A 23,168-nucleotide genomic window follows, 5' to 3' on the forward strand; every position below is an offset into this window, starting at 1 on the left:
AACTATAGTGTGGTAACTTTTTACAACTACTTTGTAGCTTGAAGTACTATGGTTTGACACTAAGGGATGTCTAGGGAGTGGAATAAACCTATGTTATCTGCTTCTGGCCCTACCAAGTTTTATTTTAAATTTATTGTTGAAGTGTTACTTTCATACCACAGATTTATCTTTAGTCCTTATATCTATATCTCTCAGATCACTTATGAAACTTTTTAGGGCATTCCCTTCCCTCCTCTCCCATTGCTTCTGAGACATGTCTCCTTACTCCAAAAGGAAGGACGCAAGGAAGAAGAGAAATACAAGTTTAAAAAAATATGTATACAGTTGATTCTCATTATTTATGGTAGCTATGTTCTATAAAGTTGCTGTGAACACTGAATTAGTGAATGCTGAACTACTGTCCCTAGGATAAATATGAGTTAGTTACCAAGGAGCCTTTGGTAACAACATTTTCATCAACTGATCAATACATAAACTTGTTTTATGTGTGTTTCTGTTAAACACACCTTATTTAATATATATTGTTGATTCACTAGCGTTAAACTCACAGCCAACAGCACTACAGATAGAATATGCCTAATCTGAAAATCCAAAATCCAAAATGCTCCAAAATCTAAACACCAACATGACGCTCAGAGGAAATGCTCATTGGAGCTTTTGAGATTTCTCATTTTCAGATTAGGGATGCTCAGCTGATAAGTATAACGCAAAGGTTGCAAAATCCAAAAGAATCCAAACCCAAAACACTTCTAGTCTCATGCATTTCAGATAAGTGATACTCAGCCTCTCAACCTGTATAACTCATGCCTGAACGAAACTTACCTAGCACATGTATTTTTTCTGTAAGGCACATCACAGCCTTTGTCTACTGAATACTAGCCAGCACTTTGGCATTATGCTTGGATGCTGTTTGAAACAGCAAAATCACCAACAGAAGGCATAAAAATGTGAAAAACTTGGCACTAAATAGACTATGAAAGGGACACTTGTTTACAGTATGTGAGAGAGCTGAAGCAAGAAGGCAGAATGTTGCCTTGTTTGACCTCAGCTGGGAATGTGCACATTGGGCCACTCAGAATTTTCACCGGTCTTCACATGTCCACAAACAAGCATAAAAATGCTGCAAGTGTTGATTTGAAGGTTCTAAATAAATTTTAGCCAGCAGATGAACTTGCAGATATGAACTTGCAATGAGGATCAATTGTGTTTATGAAGATCAGCTGTGTGCGTGTGTGTGTGTGTGTGTGTGTATATATATATGTTTTAAACTATACCCCAGATCACTTCTGCATATTTTATTGTATTTCAAAAACAAAAGCCATAAGATCTGTTTCCAAACTTGATACAGCTACATGAGTGGCATATGTTGGAGGAGATTAAAATAAAAATGGCATTAAAAACCATTACAAATGGCATCATTTATCCCACGGCTTTCTCTTCAGCCTTATGCCTACTTGTAGTTTTAAAGCAAAAATTGAGAAGTGTACAATTAAGAATTGAGAAGTTTAAGAATTATCTACGATTTTTGTAAAATCTTTTAATGTGAAAACACCTTGCTACTGGGAAGGTAGCTGTTGACTGACATTTTTCTTTCCTACCCATTTTTAAAATTGCCTGACACCTGTCTTTTTATTTGCTTTGATGAGTTTTAGTTTTATTGTGTCTGCTTTTTTACTGCAACCTGCATGAAATCCTTTGTAATAGTAGGTGAGGTATAAGTAAATTCATTTGTTTATAAAAAAGAATTTCACGTAACTATTTCTTTAGGTTAGGAATTTCTGTATACACATATTTCATAGCAAAATTAAAATCACAGATGTCCAATTTGGAGTCATCATAAAGTAGTAGGGAAAGTATTATAATGATTGGCCTTTTTCCATGCTTGGAACACACTTTAAATAGCAAAAGAATAACTTTTTAATTTTGAAATTATTCTATCTAATATTATGCATTGGTTCTATAGGCTTTGTAGCTGAGCAGTTTCTAAATAACACAGCCACTCAACTGACATACCATGGATTATGTGAACTAACTTCAACGGTTCAGGAAGGAGAACTTTGTGTGTTCTTTCGGAATAATCATTTTAGCACCATGACCAAATACAAGGTATGATATAGAAATAGCTATTTAATTGTGATTCTAAATCAAAAGAGCTTGATTTAGAGATGTCTTTTGATCTGCTTATAAATAAAAGATTTTAGCATAATATTTTGTAACCATCAAATTATGAAGGTAATTATTAAATACAGTACTTTATAAGGATGGGATGGATTAACAATTGAAGTGTCACCTCAAATCACTTTTTGTTTTTTAATTCTCCACTTCTTTTTCACAGATCTTTGCAATAAGTATTTTATTATTTTCTTTCTAAGAATCAAAAAAAGATAAACCCTAGAGATAGAACTAGGATGACTTCTTTTTTTTTTTTTTGAGATGGAATTTTGCTCTTGTCGCCCAGGCTGGAGTGTGATGGCGCGACCTCGGCTCACCGCAACCTTTGCCTCTCGGATTCAAGCAATTCTCCTACCTCAGCTTCCTGAGTAGCTGGGATCACAGGCATATGCACCACCACACCCCGCTAATTTTTGTGTATTTTTAGTAGAGACAGGGTTTCTCCATGTTGGTCAGGCTAGTCTTGAACTCCCGACTTCAGGTGACCCGCTCGCCTTGGCCTCCCAAAGTGCTGGGATTACAGGCGTAAGCCACCATGCCCAGGCTTTTTTTTTTTTTTTCTTTTTTTTCTTTTTTGAGATGGAGTTTCACTCTTGTTGCCCAGGCTGGAGTACAATGATGTGATTTTGGCTCACTACAACCTGCACCTTGGGTTCAAGCAATTCTCCTGCCTCAGCCTCCTGAGTAGCTGGGATTACAGGTATGCGCCACCATGCCTGGCTAATTTTGTGTTTTTAGTAGAGACGGGGTTTCTCCATTTTGGTCAGGTTGATCTTGAACTCCCGACCTCAGGTGATAACTCGCCTCGGCCTCCCAAAGTGCTGGGATTACAGGCGTGAGCCACCACGCCCGGCCAGAACTAGGATGACATCTAATGATGGAAGTTTATATTTCAGTGCTAAAGGAATTTAGAATAAACTTTTTTATTTATTTAGATGATTTGCCTTTATGATGGTTTGCTATTATTAAAGTTTAATGAATTTGGTGTGACCAAACATTAAATTCTTTAATAATGTGTAGCTTTAAATTCTTCCTATAGTGCCATTTATGGCTCTGTCATTTACTGGTTTACTCTTTTTATCTCTTATAGCCATTCTTTTTGTTGTTAGAGCTTTCACTTAGTTCAGAAGTTTGTCACCTTATACCTATTGAAGGTATAGATTCCTTCAATAGTATAGTAGAATACCGTACTGATGCCGTCAATAATATACCGAAAATGTTCAGTAGCACTTCATGCATGGGGATAAAAATACAAGATATGTTCTATTCACCAATACTTTACTTCAGCCAAAATGGTGTCTATTCACTGATAACCCTCCATCCCATACATACATTATACCTTCTAATTTCTGCACTTTCCTGCCATATCTCACTCCTTAAGCCCTGTTTGGAAAGTTCTTCTCATTCCTTTTTGCCTGTCCAAATTTTACCCATCCTTTAAGAAACATTTCAAATACTAACTCTTCAGTAAAGCTACTTCTACTTTCCTCAAACCACTGGTTCTCAACCCAAATTGTATGCTAAAACTGTATGGGAAGCTTTTTAAAAAATGCCAGTCCTCAGAACCTACCACCAACTCCATTAAATGGAGGTGGGATCTGCGCATGATTAATTTTGAGTGCTTTTCAGGTGATTTTAATGTGCAGCTAAGGCAGAGTACAATTGTCTAACCATCATCTAGCTGTTATTGGCAACATCATCTTTTTTTAGCCCTTATTGGTTAATACCTAGTTACCAGTTTTCTTTCCATGTAAATGTGTCATTTTTTTTTCTAAACGAAAGTATCTTATTAAGGTCATGAATTACATCTTCATATTTTCTTCAACACTTTAGTCAGTGAATTACACAGAGTAGTATAAAATAATGATTTGTTTGCCTGTGTAAGAATACCCTTAAAGCCCTGGCTCTCCCTATCTTGATTATAGCAACAGCTCATTTGTATAACTTCAACATTTTAGCTATGTCTATGTCAGATATGGGCCCAGAGTCATCCATACTCCTCAGAATTCTGAGGCCAAAGGATATAAGGATCAGATTTATTGCTACATGGTGAATACTGCTAAATCATTTTATTTCTTACTTAACCTGACCTTTCAAGTCTAGGATTTATTCATTTATTTAACAAATATTTATTGAGCATGTATCATGTCTGGGTGCTCACTAGTAGTCGGAATACAGCCACGAGCAAGGCGGCTATAGTGTCTGCCTATTAAGGACCTCCTAGTTTGACAAGGGGCAGATATTAAATAATTACACAAATAATTGTTAATTTATTTCTACTGAGATACATTTTGTTAAGGATACATATCACAAGCTATGAGAGTTTTTATCAGGATTTATAATTTAGTTGCTTTTTTCAGGACTTATAACTTAGGGAGTGTCAGGAAAGATATATTTGAGAAGGTCACATTTAAAATGATGCCTGAGGCTGGGCATGGTGGCTCATGCCTGTAATCCCAGCAGTTTAGGAGACTGAGCCGGGTGGATCACCTGAGGTCAGGAGTTCGAGACCAGCCTAGCCAACATGGTGAAACCCCATCTGTACTAAAAATACAAAAATTAGCTGAGCATGGTAGTGGGCGCCTGTAATCCCAGCTACCTGGGAGGTTGAAGCAGGAAAATCGCTTGCACCTGGGAGGCAGAGGTTGCGGTGAACTGAGAACATGCTGTTGCACTCCAGCCTAGGTGACAAGAGCAAAACTCTGTCTCAATAAATTAATTCATTAAATAAAAATAAAATGATACCTAAAAAGTGAATCTTCTAGTTTAATAAATTGGCCAAAAAAGAGTAACTAAGCAGATAGAGCATGTATGCAAAGGCCCTGAGGAAGGAAAGAGCTTGACTCCTGAGGAATTAAAAGAAAGTCAGTGTGCCTGAAGCATAGCAAATAAAAGGAATGAAGAAAGGCTAAATAGATAGACAGGGATTACATCTTGTAAAGTGTTGGGTTTTTTTTTTATTTTAATTTTTATTTTTGAGATGGGGTCTTGCTCTGTCACCCAGGCTGGAGTGCAGTGGCGCAATCTGGGCTCACTGCAAGCTCCACCTCCCGGGTTCATGCCATTCTCCTGCCTCAGCCTCCCAAGTAGCTGGGACTACAGGCGCCCACTATCACGCCCAGCTAATTTTTTTGTATTTTTAGTAGAGGTTTCACTGTCAGCCAGGATGGTCTTGATCTCCTGACCTTGTGATCCTCCCGCCTTGGCCTCCCAAAGTGCTGGTATTACAGGCGTGAGCCACCACGCCCGGCCTATTGCATCTCAAACTTAACTATAATTCTTTTTTTTTTTTTTTTTGAGACAGGGTAGGGTCTCACTCCATCACCCAGGATGGAGCGCAGTGGCTACTATAATTCTTAATATCTAAAATCTAGTCCATATTCAAATTTGCCACTTGTCCCCAAAATAGTTTTATGGATGATTTGTTCAAACCAGGATCTAATCAAAGACCATGCATTGCATTTGATAGAGTAACTCCGTTTTAATATGATCCAAATCTTGTGTTCTCCAGGGATCCTATGGGCATTTGGACGATTATTTATGACCCATTACAGTTCTCGGTTCTGTTTCCTGTATTCCTATTATACCAGCTTTCCAATCCTCAGTCTTTAGATAAGACACTGCTTTACTTCTGACAGAGTACCCAGTGAGTGCCTTTTTTTTTTTTTTTTTTTTTTCCATCTGAAACAGGGTCTTGCTCTGTCGCCCAGGCTTGAGTGTGCTGGTGCAATCTCAGATCACTGCAACCTCTGCCTCCTGGGTTCAAGCGATCCTCATGGCTTAGCCTCCCAAGCAGCTGGGACTACAGGTGTACGCCATCACACCTGGCAAATTAAAAATTTTTTCTTAGAGACAGGATATCCCTATGTTGTCCAAACTGGTGTTGAGCTCCTGGACTCAAGCAGTCTGCCCACCTCAGCCTCCCAGAGTGTTGGGATTACAGGTGTGAGCCACTGCACCCAGACATGAGTGCATTCTTTACACCAGTTTGGACAACATTTTGAGACGGAGTCTCGCTCTGTCACCCAGGCTGGAGTGCAGTGGCCGGATCTCAGCTCACTGCAAGCTCCGCCTCCCGGGTTCACGCCATTCTCCTGCCTCAGCCTCCCGAGTAGCTGGGACTACAGGCGCCCGCCGCCACGCCCGGCTAAGTTTTTGTATTTTTAGTAGAGACGGGGTTTCACCGTGTTAGCCAGGATGGTCTCGATCTCCTGACCTCGTGATCCGCCCGTCTCGGCCTCCCAAAGTGCTGGGATTACAGGCTTGAGCCACCGCGCCCGGCCGAGTGCATTCTTTATAAGGGTCAAAATTATGTTTTCTTCATTGACCCAGTGACAGATTACCTGATTTACAACAGAATCTATAACACTTTGGCTGTTGGTATAGAATAGAACCCCTAAAGGAATACTTTAAAATTACTAAATAAATCCCAAATAAAATTTAGGGAAGGGGTTCTTCCAGCATGGTGTCCATTTGCTCATTAAGGGAATAAGGCAGAGAGAGGATTGTACCTTTGTTCTATTAAGGCTGTTCAGCATTAAGACTATTACTCTGTCCTACTAATTCCTGAGTTGTTTGTAGCTCTTTATAAACTTGAGCCCCAGAGAATGTGTAATTTAGTAAGGACACAAATAATTTTTTTTTTGAATTTGAGTCGGCTTGTCAGCCCGTGGCTGGAGTGCAGTGGCCGGATCTCAGCTCACTGCAAGCCCGGCCCCAGTCTGACACATTCGGCCCAGCCTCCCGAAAGAAGCACTACAGACGCCTCGCCACTCCTCACCGGCTAGTTTTTTATTTTAGTAGGATACTGGGTTTCACCATGTTAGGCCAGGGATGTGGCCCCGATCTCCTGACTCGATCTCGCTGCCTGGGTTCTCCCAAAGTGCTGGGATTACAGGTTGAGCCACTGCCTCGGCCACTTTAAAATAGAGGCTAGCGGTTATGCGGTAATCCTATGTACTTTGGGAGGCCAAGGCTGGACAGTCGCTTGAGGCCCAGAGTTCAAAGCCAGCCTGGACAACATAGGAAGACCCCGTCTCTACAAATAATTTTGAAAAGTAAGCCAGTGTGGTGGTATGTGCCTATAGACCCAGTTACTTGGTGGCTGAGGTGGGAGGATCACTTGAGCCCTGAGCCTAGGAGGGTGAGACCGCAGTGAGCCATGATGGCACCAAAAAAAAAAAAAAAAAAAAAAAACTTTTTTAAACAAACTATGACTACTTTCAAAGCTACATCCTCCATATCTTCCTACTGCCTTCTAGCATTTCACTCTTGAGGAACTCTGAGTTTTTAGGGACATCTTATGCTTTCATATTTAATGACCAGCCAGGCTCACACATGTGTTCACAGTACTTTAAGAGGCTGAGGTGGGAAGATTGCTTGAGCCCAGTAGTTAGAGACCAGCATGGACAATGAAGTGATACCTTGTCTCTACAAAAAACTTTTAAAACGTTTTTTAAAAAAAAAAAAAAAAAAAAAAAAAAAAAAAACAGGCATGGTGGTGTATGCCCATAATCCCAGCTCTTTGGGAGGCTGAGATGGGAGGATTGTTTGAGTCCAGGAGATTGAAGCTACAGTGAACTGTGATCGTGCCACTGCACTCCAGCCTGGATGACAGAGCAAGACCTTGTTTCAAAAAAAAAGGAAAAATTATATTTAATGGTCACCATGTTTTCCATCTTTCTACTCCTGTGAACTCTTTTTCTTTGGAACATCTGTCATATAAATACATTTCATCCCACAGAATTCAAAATATACTTTCAGGCCAGGCGTGGTGGTTCACGCCTGTAATCCCAGCACTTTAGGAGGCCAAGCAGGTGGATCACTTGAGGTCAGGAGTTTGAGACCAGCCTGGCCAACGTGGTGAAACCCCATGTCTTCTAAAAATACAAAAATTAGCTGGGCGTGATGGTGCGTGCCTGTAATGCCAGCTACTTAGAAGGCTGAGACAGGAGAATTGCTTGAATCCAGGAGGCGGAGGTTGCAATGAGCCGAGATCATGCCACTACACTCCAGCCTGGGTGACAGAGCGAGACTCCATCTCAAAAAAAACAAAAAAGATATACTTTCAACAAACAAATTTAACATCTAGATAGAATGCTTTACCTCAGTGGTGTTTACACCTAGGGGCTTATAATAATAAATTGCCAGTCTATAATAAACTGGCAGTCAGACATCAATATCTATACTTCTATTATTTTGTTAGTGGGGCTACTTTTTAGGGATTTTTTTTTTTTTTTTTAAGATGGAGTCTCGGCCGGACGCGGTGGCTCATGCCTGTAATCCCAGCACTTTGGGAGGCCGAAGCAGGCGGATCACGAGGTCAGGAGATCGAGACCATCCTGGCTAATACGGTGAAACCCCATCTCTACTAAAAATACAAAAAATTAGCCGGGCGTGGTGGTGCGCGCCTGTAGTCCCAGCTACTCGGGAGGCTGAGGCAGGAGAATGGCGTGACCCTGGGAGGCGGAGCTTGCAGTGAGCCAAGATCGTGCCACTGCACTCCAGCCTGGGCGACAGAGCGAGACTCCGTCTCAAAAAAAAAAAAAAAAAAAGATGGCGTCTCACTCTGTTGCCTGGAGTGGAGTGCAGTGGCGCAATCTCAGCTCACTGCAACCTCCACCTGTTAGGTTCAAACGATTCTCCTGCCTCAGCCTCCCAAGTAGTTGTGATTACAGGCAGGTACCACCACTCCCGGCTTATTTTTTTTTAGTAGAGATGGGTTGCACCATGTTGTCCAGACTTGTCTCAAATCCCTGCCTTCAAGTGATCCGCCCACCTTGACCTCCCAAAGTGCTGGGATTACAGGTGTGAGCCACTGAGCCTGGCCTAATTTTTATTACGACTTTTCAGAGAGGATCTTTAGGCTTCCAGGTATTCATGATTATCTTATATCATTATCAAGACCTAGGCCAGCAGGGGAAAGTCCATGATGGCAGGACAAAAATGATTACCCAGGAAACCTCCAGTTTCTTTACTGTTTGTACCAATTTCCATAGGAATTTACTAAACCCTATTTATGAAAAGCTTTTTTTAATATTTATTTAATTAATTTTTTTTAGTGTGTGTTAAAATCTTTTGTCATCCAAAGTCTTTTGGAATTCTAGAGATGTTTGAGCTGTGGGCTCTTCTTTGACAAGAGGGTAAGGGAGGTATACATGCTTTCTAGTTATGAATGGTGTTGTTTAGTATTACATCTTTGTTCTAACTCCCATCTCAAGGTATTGGATAGAAGCAGAGCGAATTCTCTGTTAAGTTAGACTCTTTTTTGTGGAGTTTTTTTTGTTTTTTTGTTTGTTTGTTTGTTTGTTTAGATGAAGTCTCACTCTGTTGTCCAGGCTGGAGTGCAGTGACACAATCTTGGCTCACTGCAACCTCCACCTTCCCGGTTCAAGTGATTCTCCTGCCTCAGCCCCCCGAGTAGCTGGGATTACAGGCACCTGCCACCACATCCAGCTAATTTTTGTATTTTTAGTAGGGACGGGGTTTCACCATGTTGGCCAGGCTGGTCTCAAACTCTTGACCTCAGGCAATCCACCCACCTCGGCCTCCCAAAGTGCTGGGATTACAGGTGTGAGCCACCACACCCTGCCTAGGGTTAGGCTTTTTGGTGACCCTCTATACACCAAAGTGGTGTTTAGAAGACCACTAGGTGGTGTTTCAATACACCAAACCGTTGAAAAGTATATAAATGTTTCTAAAACCTATACCTGGACAAAGTATTCCCTGTTTATTAACTTCATGATTTCATCTTCATCTGTTTATTTATTTTTACCACAGTTGATTTTATCTTTTTTGTTTGTTTGTTTTTTCTTTTTGAGACAGAGACTCACTCTGTCACCCAGGCTGGAGTGCAGTGGAGCAATCTTGGCTCACTGCAACCTCTGCCTCCCAGGTTCAAGCAATTCTCATGCCTCAGCCTCCCAAGTAGCTGGGATTACGGGTGTGTGCCACCACGTTCAGCTAAATTTTTTGTATTTTTAGTAGAGACAGGGTTTTGCCATGTTGCCCAGCCTAGTCTCGAACTCCTGACCTCAAGCAGTCTGCCAACCTTGGCCTCCCAAAGTGCTAGGATTACAGGCGTGAGCCACCATGTTTAGCCTTGATTTTATCTTTACAGACTTTTTTAAGCCTTCTGCCATCATGAGGCCACAGTGGATGTTTTAATCAAACTGACCCATTTTTTGTGAATAGTATCTACCAATCAACTTCACACTTCTGAACGAATATGGTACAAACAATGATTTTTATTACACAGGACATTTTCTCTGACCACAGATATTAATTGACTTCCTATTGTTGGAAAGTCCTTTTATCATTCCTAGTTTTGTGGTTTACTGTTGCTAAATTCTGGAAAAATACCTTTGTGTTTCTTTCATTATTAGCAAAGTGAAATCCATCTCTGTTAGTTATTACTTGTAATATCCTCCATGAACTCTTCATTAAACTTTTTATTCCTCATCTATCCATTGGCAACAAATAGGAATAGCCCTAATTTCTGCTGTCATTTGTATCACTTCTTTCCTTGTACATCCACCTGGTCTTCTACAATTAAACTGGGCAGATCATCCTTGCAAAATATACATTGACCTCACTATTGTATTTATTTTTTATTTTTTACTTTTTTATTTTTTGTGAGATGGAATCTTGCTCTGTCACCCAGGCTGGAGTGCAGTGGCACAATCTCAGCTCACTGCAAGCTCCGCCTCCCGAGTTCACATCATTCTCCTGCCTTAGCCTCCCGGGTAGCTGGGACTACAGGCGCCCGCCACCACGCCCGGCTAATTTTTTTCTTTTTTTTTTTTTTGTATTTTTAGTAGAGATGGGGTTTCACCGTGTTAGCCAGGATGGTCTCGATCTCCTGACCTCGTGATCTGCCCGCCTCGGCCTCCCAAAGTGCTGTGATTACAGGTGTAAGCCACCGTACCTGGCCTATTTTTTTTATTTTTATTTTGTGTGTGTGTGTGAGACACTTTCATTCTGTCACCCAGGCTACAGTGCAGTGGCATGATCTGGGCTCACTGCAACCTCCGCCTCCCGCGTTCAAGAGATTCTCATGCCTCAGACTCCCGAGTAGCTGGGATTATAGGCACGCACTACCATGTCCGGCTAATTTGGGGACCAGATACAGTGGCTTACGGCTGTAATCCCAACACTTTGGGAGGCTCATGATTCTATAAAGATCTATGCCTTTTTTTTTTTTTTGAGACAGAGTGTCACTCTTGTTGCCCTGCCTGGAGTGCAATGGTATGATCTCGGCTCACTGCAACCTCTGCCTCCCGGGTTCAAGCAATTTTTCTGCCTCAGCTTCCCAAGTAGCTGGGATTACAGGTGCACGCCACCATGCCTGGCTAATTTTGTACTTTTAATAGAGACGCGGTTTCACCATGTTCGTCAGGCTGGTCTCGAACTCCTGACCTCAGGTGATCCACCCGCCTCGGCCTCCCAGAGTGCTGGGATTACAGGCTTGAGCCACCACGCCCAGCCTGAAGATCTGTGCTTTTTTTTTTTTCTTGTTTTGAGACAAATTCTCGGTCCGTAGCCCAGGCTAGAGTGCAGTGGCATGATCTCAGCTCACTGCAACCTCTGCCTCCTTGGTTCAAGCGGTTCTCCTGCCTCAGCCTCCCTAGTAGCTGGAATTATAGGTGCACGCCACTGCACCCAGTTAATTTTTTGTATTTTTTAGTAGAGACGGGGTTTCACCATGTTGGCCAGGCTGGTCTTGAACTCCCAACCTCGGGTGATCCGCCCACCTCGGCCTCACAAAGTGCTAGGATTACAGGCGTGAGCCACCGCGCCCGACTGATCTATGGTTTTCAACAGCATAACTAGATTGATTTCTACGAGCAGAGTGAGGAGACCATAAGAGGGCAAATGCTTTCAGGACTATTCCTGTGGGTCTAGATAGTGAGATGACTATTTATCCATGCAGGAAATTTGAAAGTATAAAGATGGGTTGTAAATAAACCATTTCTGTTCTAGAAACAGACCCGTTTATGTTAGTTTAGCTTTTCATATTTTAAGTTAGTTTAGCTTTTCATGATCATGACTGTTGGATTCCTATCCTTACCTAATTCTGTATCCTAGGTCTAGTTGTTCCATTTCATTTTCATAGCCCGCCTTCACCACCCTCTGATAACTTCTGCTTGCTCTTAACTAAGATTACATGGCCTCTGTCTAGATCACATAGCTTCTAGATGTTTGGTTCATATAATGATATCTGTATAGTTCTTTTCCTATTATGACTCCTTGATTGTGCTTTTACCATATCGACCTTTATATTCATGCCATAACTGTTTCCCCTATCTCTTGGTTTTCAATTACTGACATCTCTCTGAAGCATATTCAGTCCCAAGGTTTTTGAGGTTGGTTGTTGTGTTGTTATTTTTTACCATAAACTCAGCCAGATGAGTTTTGAGGTTGGTTTTGTTTGCTTTTTTACTTTATGTTTAGGGATTAGAAGTGAAAAGTAGTTTAGAAGGAGGTACAATTCTGGATAAATACTAAAACCATGTTAAAGAAATAAATTTGTTTATTCTATTTCCTCTTTGACTAATGCTATAGTAGAAATTTTTTTCCACAGAATGCTACATTTAAGTAACAATCTATTAAATTTAGCTATTTTTAAAGCTGGTTGATATATCAAAAATTGTCACTTTTTAAATTGAAAGGGGAGGGGGGGAAATTGGAAACTGGAATAAGGAAAGTGATGATTCCATAGTACAAGCAGAGAGATTCATCTTTTTCTCTTAAATAGGAGACAGAAGCAGATAGACACAGAAATTGAGATCGATTTAGATGATACTCATGAATATATCTTCTGTTTATGAAGCAATTAGGGGCCTTGTACTTTATTAAGCATTTTATATTGATTATCTCATTTAATCTTCACAACTCCTTTGTGAGGAGTGGATATTATTATTATCACTTAATAGCTGAGGGAAGACATAAAGACCCTAAGTAAGTTGCCCAAGACCACTTAGCTTATAAGCATTTCCAATCTGACTTTCAAGTCCACTTTCAACTTGACTTTCAAGTCAACAGCTATGCTTCACTGCCTGTCTGGGTGGATAAGAAAGTGCTTTGTGGATAAGGCTACATTTGTTAAGTAGGAGTAGTAAGTTCATTTTTGAGTACTTAAAATACTTTAGAAACTCTCTTAGAAATGTATACATTTTCAAATTATAAAGTACCTTAGAAACTTCAAAATTTCTAAGAAGAAAAAACTAAAGTCTAGAGATGTTAAGTAATTTTTTAAAGGTTTTTTGGTGTTTGTTTGTTTGTTTGTTTTGAGACAGTCTCACTCTGTCGCCCAAGCTGGAGTACAGTGGCACAATCTTGGCTCACTGGATCCTCCACCTCTTGGGTTCAAGCGATTCTTCTGCCTCAACCTCCTAAGTAGCTGAGACTACAGGCACATACCACTATACCTGGCTTTTTGTATTTTAAGTAGAGACAGGGTTTCACCATATTGGCCTGGCAGGTCTCAAACTCCTGACCTCAAGTGATATGCCCACTTCAGCCTCCCAAAGTGCTAGGATTACAGGCATGAGCCACCACACCCGACCTAGAGATGTTAAGTAATTTGAATCCAAGTTAGTTAACCAAAAATATTTAGCCAGTGCTTTCCTCCATATTGGATCACAAAAGAACACTGAATGAAAACCTATTCTATATAAAAATACCCTCGTAAATTAATTCTACATGTAGTAGTTACTTGCAGTAACAACATACCTGACAATATCATCACAATTTGTAAATTGATGAAGAAAACTTGTCAAATTTAATAATATTTTATAAATTTACAAATTGTGACAATGTGACATTTTATATAATATGAACTAATACATAATTAAGAATTTAATGCATTAAAACCTATTCTATATTATTATTTATGAAATTTTTCAGTATTTTAAAAACCGATGAATGAAATTGGAAAATTTGAGTGTTAAGAAAGCACTGACTGCATAATGTAGCAAAAGTGCTGGAATATCAATGCAAGAAATATTATTGTTAGTGATTTAACCGTAGACTCTCAGGATCAGATGGGCCTAAACAAGTACTATAGTCACAGATATTTTGCTCTTCTATGCTATAATTACATAAAGGAACTTTTGACTAATAATCTGCATTGTTGACAGTGAACCACTTATAGTTTTTTAAAAAAATTAATGTCAGGTGGGGCACAGTGGCTCATGCCTTTAATCCCAGCACTTTGGGAAGCTGAGGCAGTGGATCACCTGAGATCAGGAGTTCGAGACCAGCCTGGCCAACATGGTGAAACCCCGTCTCTACTAAAAATACAAAAATTAGCAGGGGGTGGTGGCAAGTGCATGTAATCCCAGCTACTCTTGGGAAGCTGAGGCACAAGAATCACTTGAACCTGGGAGACGGAGGTTGCAGTGAGCTGAGATTGTGCCACTGCACTCCGGCCTAGGTGATAGAGTAAGACTCTGTCTCAAAAAAAAAACCCACCAACAACAAAAAATAAATATCAAAATCTAAGGAGGAAATTGAGGCTGATGATCTATGAGAAGACAGATCAGCTGTACCAAGAAAGGAATACCCTTTTAGTTAAAACTTATACTCACGTGACCAGGTGCTGTGGCTCACGCCTGTAATCCCCACACTTTGGGAGACCAAGGTGGGCGGATCACTTGAGGCCAGGAGTTCAAGACCAGCCTGGCCAACATGGCAAAACCTTGACTCTACTAAAAGTACAAAAATTAGCTCTGTGTGGTGGCGTGCGCCTGGAGTCCCAGCTATTATTGAGGCTGAGGCACAAGAATCACTTCAACCTGGGAGGCAGAGCCATGAGCCAAGATTACCCAACTGTGCTAAAACCTGGGTGGCAGGGCAAGACTTTGTTTCAAAAAAAAAGAGAAGAACCCTCATACTAAAGCATCATCTGGGGGAAAATTACGAATAAGATTATGGTTGGAAAATAGCCAGTGTAATATATGATCTACATAAATTGTAAAACAGAGACATTATGTAATATTAAATGATATGTTGAAATGAGTTGTGATAAGTATAAGAGAAGGGTCAGATCTATTCAGTGGAAAATTAGCTGGAAAGGACTTTTTGTTTTTCTCTTAAATTATCATAGGATGAGATAGACCCAAGCTGGGTATTAAAAATATGTTAGGAAGGCCAGGTATGGTGGCTCACATCTGTAATCCCAGCACTTTGGGAAGCCGAAGCAGGCAGATTGCTTAAGCCCAGGGGTTTGAGACCAGCCTGGGCAACACAGAAAAACCCCATCTCTAGAAAAAATAAAAAATTAGCCAGATATGGTGGCACATGCCTGTAGTCCTAGCTACTCTGGAGGCTGAGGTGGGAGGATTATTTGGGCCCAAAAGCTCAAGGCTCCAGTGAGCTGTGATATCACTGCACTCCAGCCTGGATGACAGAGGCTCCATCTCAAAAAAGAAATTGAAGAGGATACCAAAAAATAGAAAGATGATCTGTGTTCATGTATTGGAAGAATCAGTATTGTTAAAAATCTCTGTACTACCCAAAGCAATCTATAGATACAATGCAATCCCTATAAAAATATAAATGACATTCTTCAAAGAAATACTTTAAAAATCCTAAAATTTATATAGAACCACAAAACAGCCAGAGTAGCCAAAGCTATCCAAAGCAAAAAGAATAAAACTGGAGGAATCACATTACCTGACTTCAAATTATATTACAGAGCTATAGTAACCAAAACAGCATAACACTTGCATGAAAACAGACACATAGACTAATGGAACGGAATACAGAACACAGAAACAAATCCACACACCTACAATGAACTCATTTTCAATAAAGGTGCCAAGAACATACATTGGGAAAGGAAGAGTCTCATCAATAAATGGTACTGGGAAAACTGGATATCCACATGCAGAAAAATGAAACTGGACTCCCATATCTCATATACAAAAATCAAGCCAAAATGGACTAAAGTGGTCAGGCGCCTCTACAGGCTCACGCCTGTAATGCCAGCATTTTGGGAGGCCAAGGCAGATGTATCACTTGAGGTCAGGAGTTCTAGACCATCCTGGCCAACATGGTGAAACCCTGTCTCTATTAAAAGCACAGAAATTAGCTGGGTGTGGTAGTGCATGCCTATAATCCCAGCTACTTGGAAGACTGAAGCAGGAGAATTCCTTTAACCTGGGAGGCAGAGGTTTTAATGAGCTGGGGTCATACCACTGCACTCTAGCCTAGATGACAGAGCGAGACTCTGTCTCAAAAAAAAAAAAATGCCGGGCATGGTGGCTCACACCTGTAATCCTAGCACTTTGGGAGGCTGAGACAGGTGGATCATGACAAGGTCGGGAGATCAAGTCCATCCCAGCTAACACAGTGAAACCCCGTCTCTACTAAAAATAAAAAAAATTCCCCAGCGTGGTGGTGGGTGCTTGTAGTCCCAGCTACTCAGGAGGCTGAGGCAGGAGAATGGAGAGCTTGCAGTGAGCCAAGATCGTGCCACTGTGCTCCAGCCTGGGTAACAAGAATGAGACTCTGTCTCAAAAAAAAAAAAAAAAAAAAGGAATAAAGACTTAAATCCAAGACCTCAAACTATGAAATGACTAAAAGAAAACATTGGAGACACTTTCTAGGACACTGAAGTGAACAAAGATTTCTTGGGTAATACCCCACAAGCACAGGCAACAAAGTGAAAGTGGACAGATAATTCTGCACAGCAAAGGATACCTTCAACAAAGTGGCTAGATGTGGTGGCTCATGCCTGTAATCCCAGCACTTTGGGAGGCTGAAGTGGGAGGATTACCTGAGCTCAGAAGTTCAAGACTAGCCTGGCCAACATGGCAAAATCCTGTCTACTAAAAATACAAACATTAGCCAGGCGTGGTGGTGTGCTCCTGTAGTTACAGCTACTTGGGTCTGAGGCAGGAAAGTCACTTGAACCCAGGAAGCTGAGGCTGCAGTGAGCCGAGATTGCACCACTGCACTCCAGCCTGGGCGACAGAGTGGGACCCAGACTCTGCCTAAAAAAAAAAAAAAAAAAAAAAAATGAAGGGACAACCCACCAAATGGGAGAAAACATTTGCAAACTACCCATGTGACAACAGATTCATAACCAGAATATATAACAGCTCTCTAGGAAAAAAAAAAATCTCATCAGTTAAATCAAATTTAAAATGGCAAAATGATTTCAATAGACATTTCTCAAAAGAAGTCATGCAAATGGAGCCAGGTGTGTTGGCTCACACCTGTAATCTCAGCACTTTGGAAGGCCAAGGTGGGCAGATGAGGTCAGGAATTGGAGACCAGCCTAGCCAACATGGTGAAACCCCATCTCTACTAAAAATACAAAAATTAGCCAGGTGTGGTGGTGGGCACCTGTAATCCCAGCTACTCAGAAGCCTTAGACAGGAGAATCACTTGAACCTGGTAGATGGAGGTTGCAGTGAGCCAAGATCATGCCACTTCACTCCAGCCTGGGCGACAGAGTGAGACTCCATCTTAAAGAAAAAAGACATACATATGGCAGACAGGTATGTGAAAAGGTGCTGAACATCACTGGTCATCTGAGAAATGCAAATCAAAACTATGAGATATCATCTCACCCCAATTAAAATGTCTTTTTTCTGAAAGACAACAACAAATGTTTGTGAGGATATGGAGAAAAGGGAACCCTCATACAGTGTCGATGGGAATATAAATCAGTACAACCACTATGGAGAACAGTTTAGAGGTTCCTCAAAAAACTAAAAATCGAGCTACTGTACAATCCAGCAATCCCACTCCTAAGAATATACCCAAAAGAAAGGAAATCAGTGTATCAAAGAGGTATCTGCACTCCCATGTTTATTGCAGCACTATTTGCACTAGACAACATTTGGAATCAAGCTGTGTCCATTGACAAACAAGTGGATAAAGAAAATGTGGTACACATACACAATGGAGTGCTATTCACACACAAAACAAAATGACATCCTGTCAACTGCAACAACATGGATGGAACTGGAGGTCATAATGTTAAGTGAGATAAGCCAGGCGCAGAAAGACATACTTCGCATGTTCTTTCTTTTTTTTTTGGAGCTAGAAATTAAAACAATTGAACTCCTGGAGATGAGAGAGTAGAATGATGGTTACCAGAGGCTGGGATGGGTATTTGGAGGCAGGTGGGATGATGGTTAATGGATGTTAAAAAAAAAAAAACCAGAATGAGTGAGACCTGGCATTTGCTAACACAAGAGTGTGAGTATAGTCAAAAATAATTTAATTTTACATTTTAAAATAACTAAAAGAGTGTAATTGGATTGTTTGTAACACAAGCAGTAAGTGTTTGAGAGGATGGATACCACATTTACCCTCGTGATTGTTATGCATTGCATGCGTGTATCAAAATACCATGTAGGCTGGGCGTGGTGGCTCACGCCTGTAATCCCAGCATTTTGGGAGGCTGAGGCGGGCAGATCACGAGGTCAGGAGATCGTGACCATCCTGGCTAACACGGTGAAACCCCATCGCTACTAAAAATACAAAAAATTAGCCGGTCGTGGTGGCACATGCCTGTAGTCGCAGCTATTCAGGAGGCTGAGGCAGGAGAATCACTTGAACCCGGGAGGCGGAGGTTGCAGTGAGCTGAGATCGCACCACTGCACTGCAGCCTGGGTGACAAAGTGAGACTCCTTCTCAAAAAAAAAAAAAAAAAAAAAATCAAGTAACCCACAAATACACACACCTACTATGTATCCACAAAAATTAAAAAAAAAAAAATTTTATGCAGGTACAGAGGCTATGGGATAAGGCAGGAAAATACAATCAATACTGGGCAATTTGGTGATACAAAACAAGTACAAAACAATTGCATTTTATCTGTATTATTGGTATACAAAAGAAGTACATTGATAATACAGAGTAGGTACAAAGTATTACTGGTGTATAAAACAAGAGTAACTAATGCTGCAGAGAAAGGAAAAATTGGTATGGATTGGATTAGTCATATAGGCTTAATTGGAAAAAAAAATAGGCAACATGGTATCATTTTTTGTGACTGTAATATATTTTTCAGGAATTTGTATGGTGTTTTTCTATTTTGTGAAATGAGAATATAAACCCCCCAAAGGTGTTTATAAGTCATACATTAGCTGAGCATGCCAAGAGCTCTTATTTCTTGTTATAGTGTAGTGTGCCAATTAAAAACTATATTCAAAGCCGAGTGGATTTGAGGAAGTAAAATATCTACTTGGTCTATTTATCGTGTTGTACAGATCTAAACAGTAGGAATGTTTAATACATTCTGAAGATATAGATTATAAAACTTTCCTTAAATACTATATTTCTAGTTTTGATCAATTTAACAGTCTTTTTTCTTTTGTTACTTCTTATTAAGGGTCAACTGTATTTGTTGGTAACGGACCAGGGGTTTCTTACTGAAGAAAAAGTTGTTTGGGAAAGCCTGCACAACGTAGATGGTGATGGAAATTTCTGTGACTCAGAATTTCGTCTTCGGCCTCCTTCAGATCCTGAAACTGTATACAAAGGACAACAAGATCAGATAGATCAGGTAAATTTGTATTGTCTTCTTTATAATGCTTAAAATGCTGATTTTTTTCAAATGTGAATTCAGTTATCCAAAATTTTTCAACTAAAGATTAATTCATCAATATACTTGTGAAATTTTCCTGACACTTGCTGAATAGTTGGTGATCATTCTACATGTACATTAATTATGTACTTTGGTGCAGAAGGCCAGATCATATTGAACTGTGAAGGTTATGGTGAGAAGTTTGAATTTTATTCTAATTGCAGTAGAGAAGCTATGTCAAGCATTAAACATGGAAGTGATGGGATCTTCTTTACCTTTTTAAAAGACTGCTATTTGGAGAATACATAGGAAGGATACAGGTTTAAGCAGAGACAAACAGTCCAAGCAAGAGCTGATGGTGGCTTAGCCTTGGGTGGTAAAGATGAAGAGATGAGCACATATCTGAGTTATATTTTGACTAGTTAGAAAAAGTAGAGGAGAGAGAATCTGGAAGGTAGCATATACTGTATAAAGAATGGGTGGATATTCTAAACCTTAGAGGCCAAGGTAAGGAGGAGTAGACATTTATAGCAGGAGACGCACTAGTGAATAGAACTTGCATTTAGAAATGAGACAGATGAGATTTTTTTTTTTTTTTGACAGATGAGATTTTTGCCTGCCGTAAGTGGGCAGGCTTGGAGCCACAGGTCTGTTTATTATTAGAGGCATGATGGTGATGTGAATTCTTCCCTGACTGAAGCAAAAATATGGTCATATTAAACAGTTGGCATATATTTCACTCATAACAATTTAAGTGCACAAAGACTGTTCAGTTAGCCAATATTCAGTGAGGAGTTGTTTTCCTGGCACGATAATTAGGTCCTAGGGATACAACGATAAATCATTCAGTCCTGTCCTTAAAGATGCTGAGCCTAGTAGGGGAGGCAGATATTTGACCAACGCATGTTATATGTTAAGTGCTATAATGGCAATTTGAAGAGCAGGTATCAAGTACACAAAAGAATATTTAATTCAAACAAATATGCATCTTTCTAGGACTTTTCTTTGAAAAACAGTTCTGAAAGTCATTGTGCTCATTTTCCTTCAGAAGCTATACACGGGTATTGTGTTTTAAATGTTAAGAGAAATGTGCGGGATTTTTCTAAGCGTTATATTATATATAAAAAATATTGGGCCGGGCATGGTGGCTCACGCCTATAATCCCAGCACTTTGAGAGGCCGAGGTGAGTGGATCACCTGAGATTGGGAGTTCAAGACCAGCCTGGCCAACATGGCGAAACCCTGTCTCTACTAAACATACAAAGATTAGCCAGGTGTGGTGGTGTGCACCTGTAACCCCAGCTACTCGGGAGGCTGAGGTGAGAGAATCGCTTGAACCCAGGAGGCAGAAGTTGCAGTGAGCCAAGATCGTGCCATTGCACTCCAACCTGGGTGACAGAGCAAGAGTCTGTCTCAAAAAAAAAAAAAAAAATGGCGAGGCGCAGTGGCTCACACCTATAGTCCCAGCACTTTGGGAGGCCAAGGCGGGCCGATCACGAGGTCAGGAGATCAAGACCATCCTTGCTAACATAGTGAAACCCCATCTCTAATTTTAAAAATGCAAAAGATTAGCTGGGCATGGTGGCATGTACCTGTATAGTCTCAGCTACTCGGGAGACTGAGGCAGGAGAATCGCTTGAACCCAGGAGGCGGAGGTTGCAGTGAGCCAAGAAAAAATTGGAGCAGGGGAATGAAGGCAAAGCAATAGATTGTCACAGTAGTCCAGATAAGGTGCTGAGATTGTTATCTGGAAGCAGCAAGGAAGGGGTGGATTCAAGACCATGAGGCTTCGTAAAGAGCAGAGTTTGAAGAATTCAGAAGAACTTGAAGGACAAATTCTTTATATCTTTATATCCATGAGATAGTCATGCTATATGTATGATAAGACCTTTACAGGCAACAACCTTTTTTATTTTTTGAGACAGGGTCTCACTCTGTCACCCAGGCTGGAGTACAGTGGTGCGATCTTGGCTCACTGCAACCTCCACCTCCTAGGCTCAAGCAATTCTCTCACCTTAGCCTCCCGAGTAACTGGGATTACAGGCATGTGCCACCACACCTGGCTAATTTTTGTATTTTTAGTGGAGGCAGGGTTTTGCCATGTTACCCACACTGGTCTCGAACTCCTGGGCTCAAGTGATCTGTCCGCCTTGGCCCCCGAAAGTGCTGGGATTACGGCGTGAGCCACCCCACCTGGCCACAGGCAAAAACCGTTTACCCATCCTCTGTATTATTTAAAATTATCTTATTTTGAGGGTAGATGGGGGAGGAGGTACACAGACTGGTCAAATTTTAGTCAGCACTGACTCTTAATAAAGTGGATATTAAGTTAACGCTTGACCAAAATGCACTTTTTCTGATCGAAAGTAATCTGAGTGTGTACATGGGAGTAGGAAGCAGATGGTTAAATAATTGAGTAAGACTATATGATGGCTACTATGTTGTCTTTAAAAATCATCTTTTAGAAGAATATTTAATAATCTTGGGAAATTCTTATTTTTTAAAACAGAAGACTTTTAGGACACTAAATGGAAAAGAAAACATTGCAGTAGTTTCAGAGGGTTGGTTTGAATTTGTATGGGAATGTAGAAAAATAATAATAAACTACTGTTAACAGTAGTTATCTCTGTGTAATGATATTATGGTGATTTAAATTTTGTTATTTATGATTTTCAGTTTTGTCTGAATTGCCTATAAGCATGTGTTTCTTTTGTAAATGGGGAACTTTTTAAAATTCTTTAAACCAATTTACTTATTTATTTATACATGAAACAGGGTCTCAGTCACCTCGGCTACAGTGCAATGGTGTGATCACAGCTCACTGCAGCCTCAACTTTCTGGGCTCAAGTGATCCTCCCACCTCAGCCTCCCCTACATGTAGCTGTGACCACGGGCATGTGTCACCATGCCCAGCTAATTTTTTGTGTGTTTTTTGCAGAAATAGAGTTTTGCCATGTTGCTCAGGCTGGTCTCAAACTCCTGGGCTCAAGCAGCCTGCCCGCCTCAGCCTCCCAAAGTGCTGGGATTATAGGTGTGTGCCGTTGTACCTGGCTCCCCTCTACTTTTTGTTTTGTTTTCTTTTTAGCTTTCTTGACTGCCTATATATGGCTTCCAAAAACAATTTCAAATACGTTCCCCCCAGTTTTTTTTTTTTTGCGACTGGGTCTTGCTGTGTCGCCCAGGCTGGGGTGCAGTGGCATGATCTTGGCTCACTGCAACCTCTGCCTCCCAGGTTCAAGTGATTCTCCTGCCTTAGCCTCCCGAGTAGCTGGAATTACAGGTGTGCACCACTACACCTGGCTAATTTTTGTGTTTTTCATAGAGATGGGGTTTCACCATATTGGCCAGGCTGGTCTCGAACTCCTGGGCTCAAGCGATCCACCTGCCTTGGCCTCCCAAAGTGCTGGGATTACAGGCGTGAGCCACCGCGCCTGGCCTCCAAAAATAT

At 40.8% G+C, this 23,168-nt stretch overlaps 1 protein-coding gene across 3 annotated transcripts in view; it reads left to right on the top strand.

Moving 5' to 3' along the window:
- MINDY2 (MINDY lysine 48 deubiquitinase 2) overlaps nucleotides 1-23,168 on the top strand; it is an 83,592-nt gene that overhangs the window by 54,206 nt on the left and 6,218 nt on the right. For all 3 annotated transcript variants that reach the window (XM_021940611.2, XM_003900991.4, XM_009210283.3), the window contains exons 6-7: nucleotides 1,964-2,106; nucleotides 19,526-19,699. In XM_021940611.2, the coding sequence (XP_021796303.2) occupies nucleotides 1,964-2,106; nucleotides 19,526-19,699 (317 nt within the window). The remainder of the gene's footprint in view (nucleotides 1-1,963; nucleotides 2,107-19,525; nucleotides 19,700-23,168) is intronic.

Source organism: Papio anubis, chromosome 7 (assembly GCF_008728515.1).
Source record: "Papio anubis isolate 15944 chromosome 7, Panubis1.0, whole genome shotgun sequence".
Classification (NCBI taxonomy): Eukaryota; Metazoa; Chordata; class Mammalia; order Primates; family Cercopithecidae; genus Papio; species Papio anubis.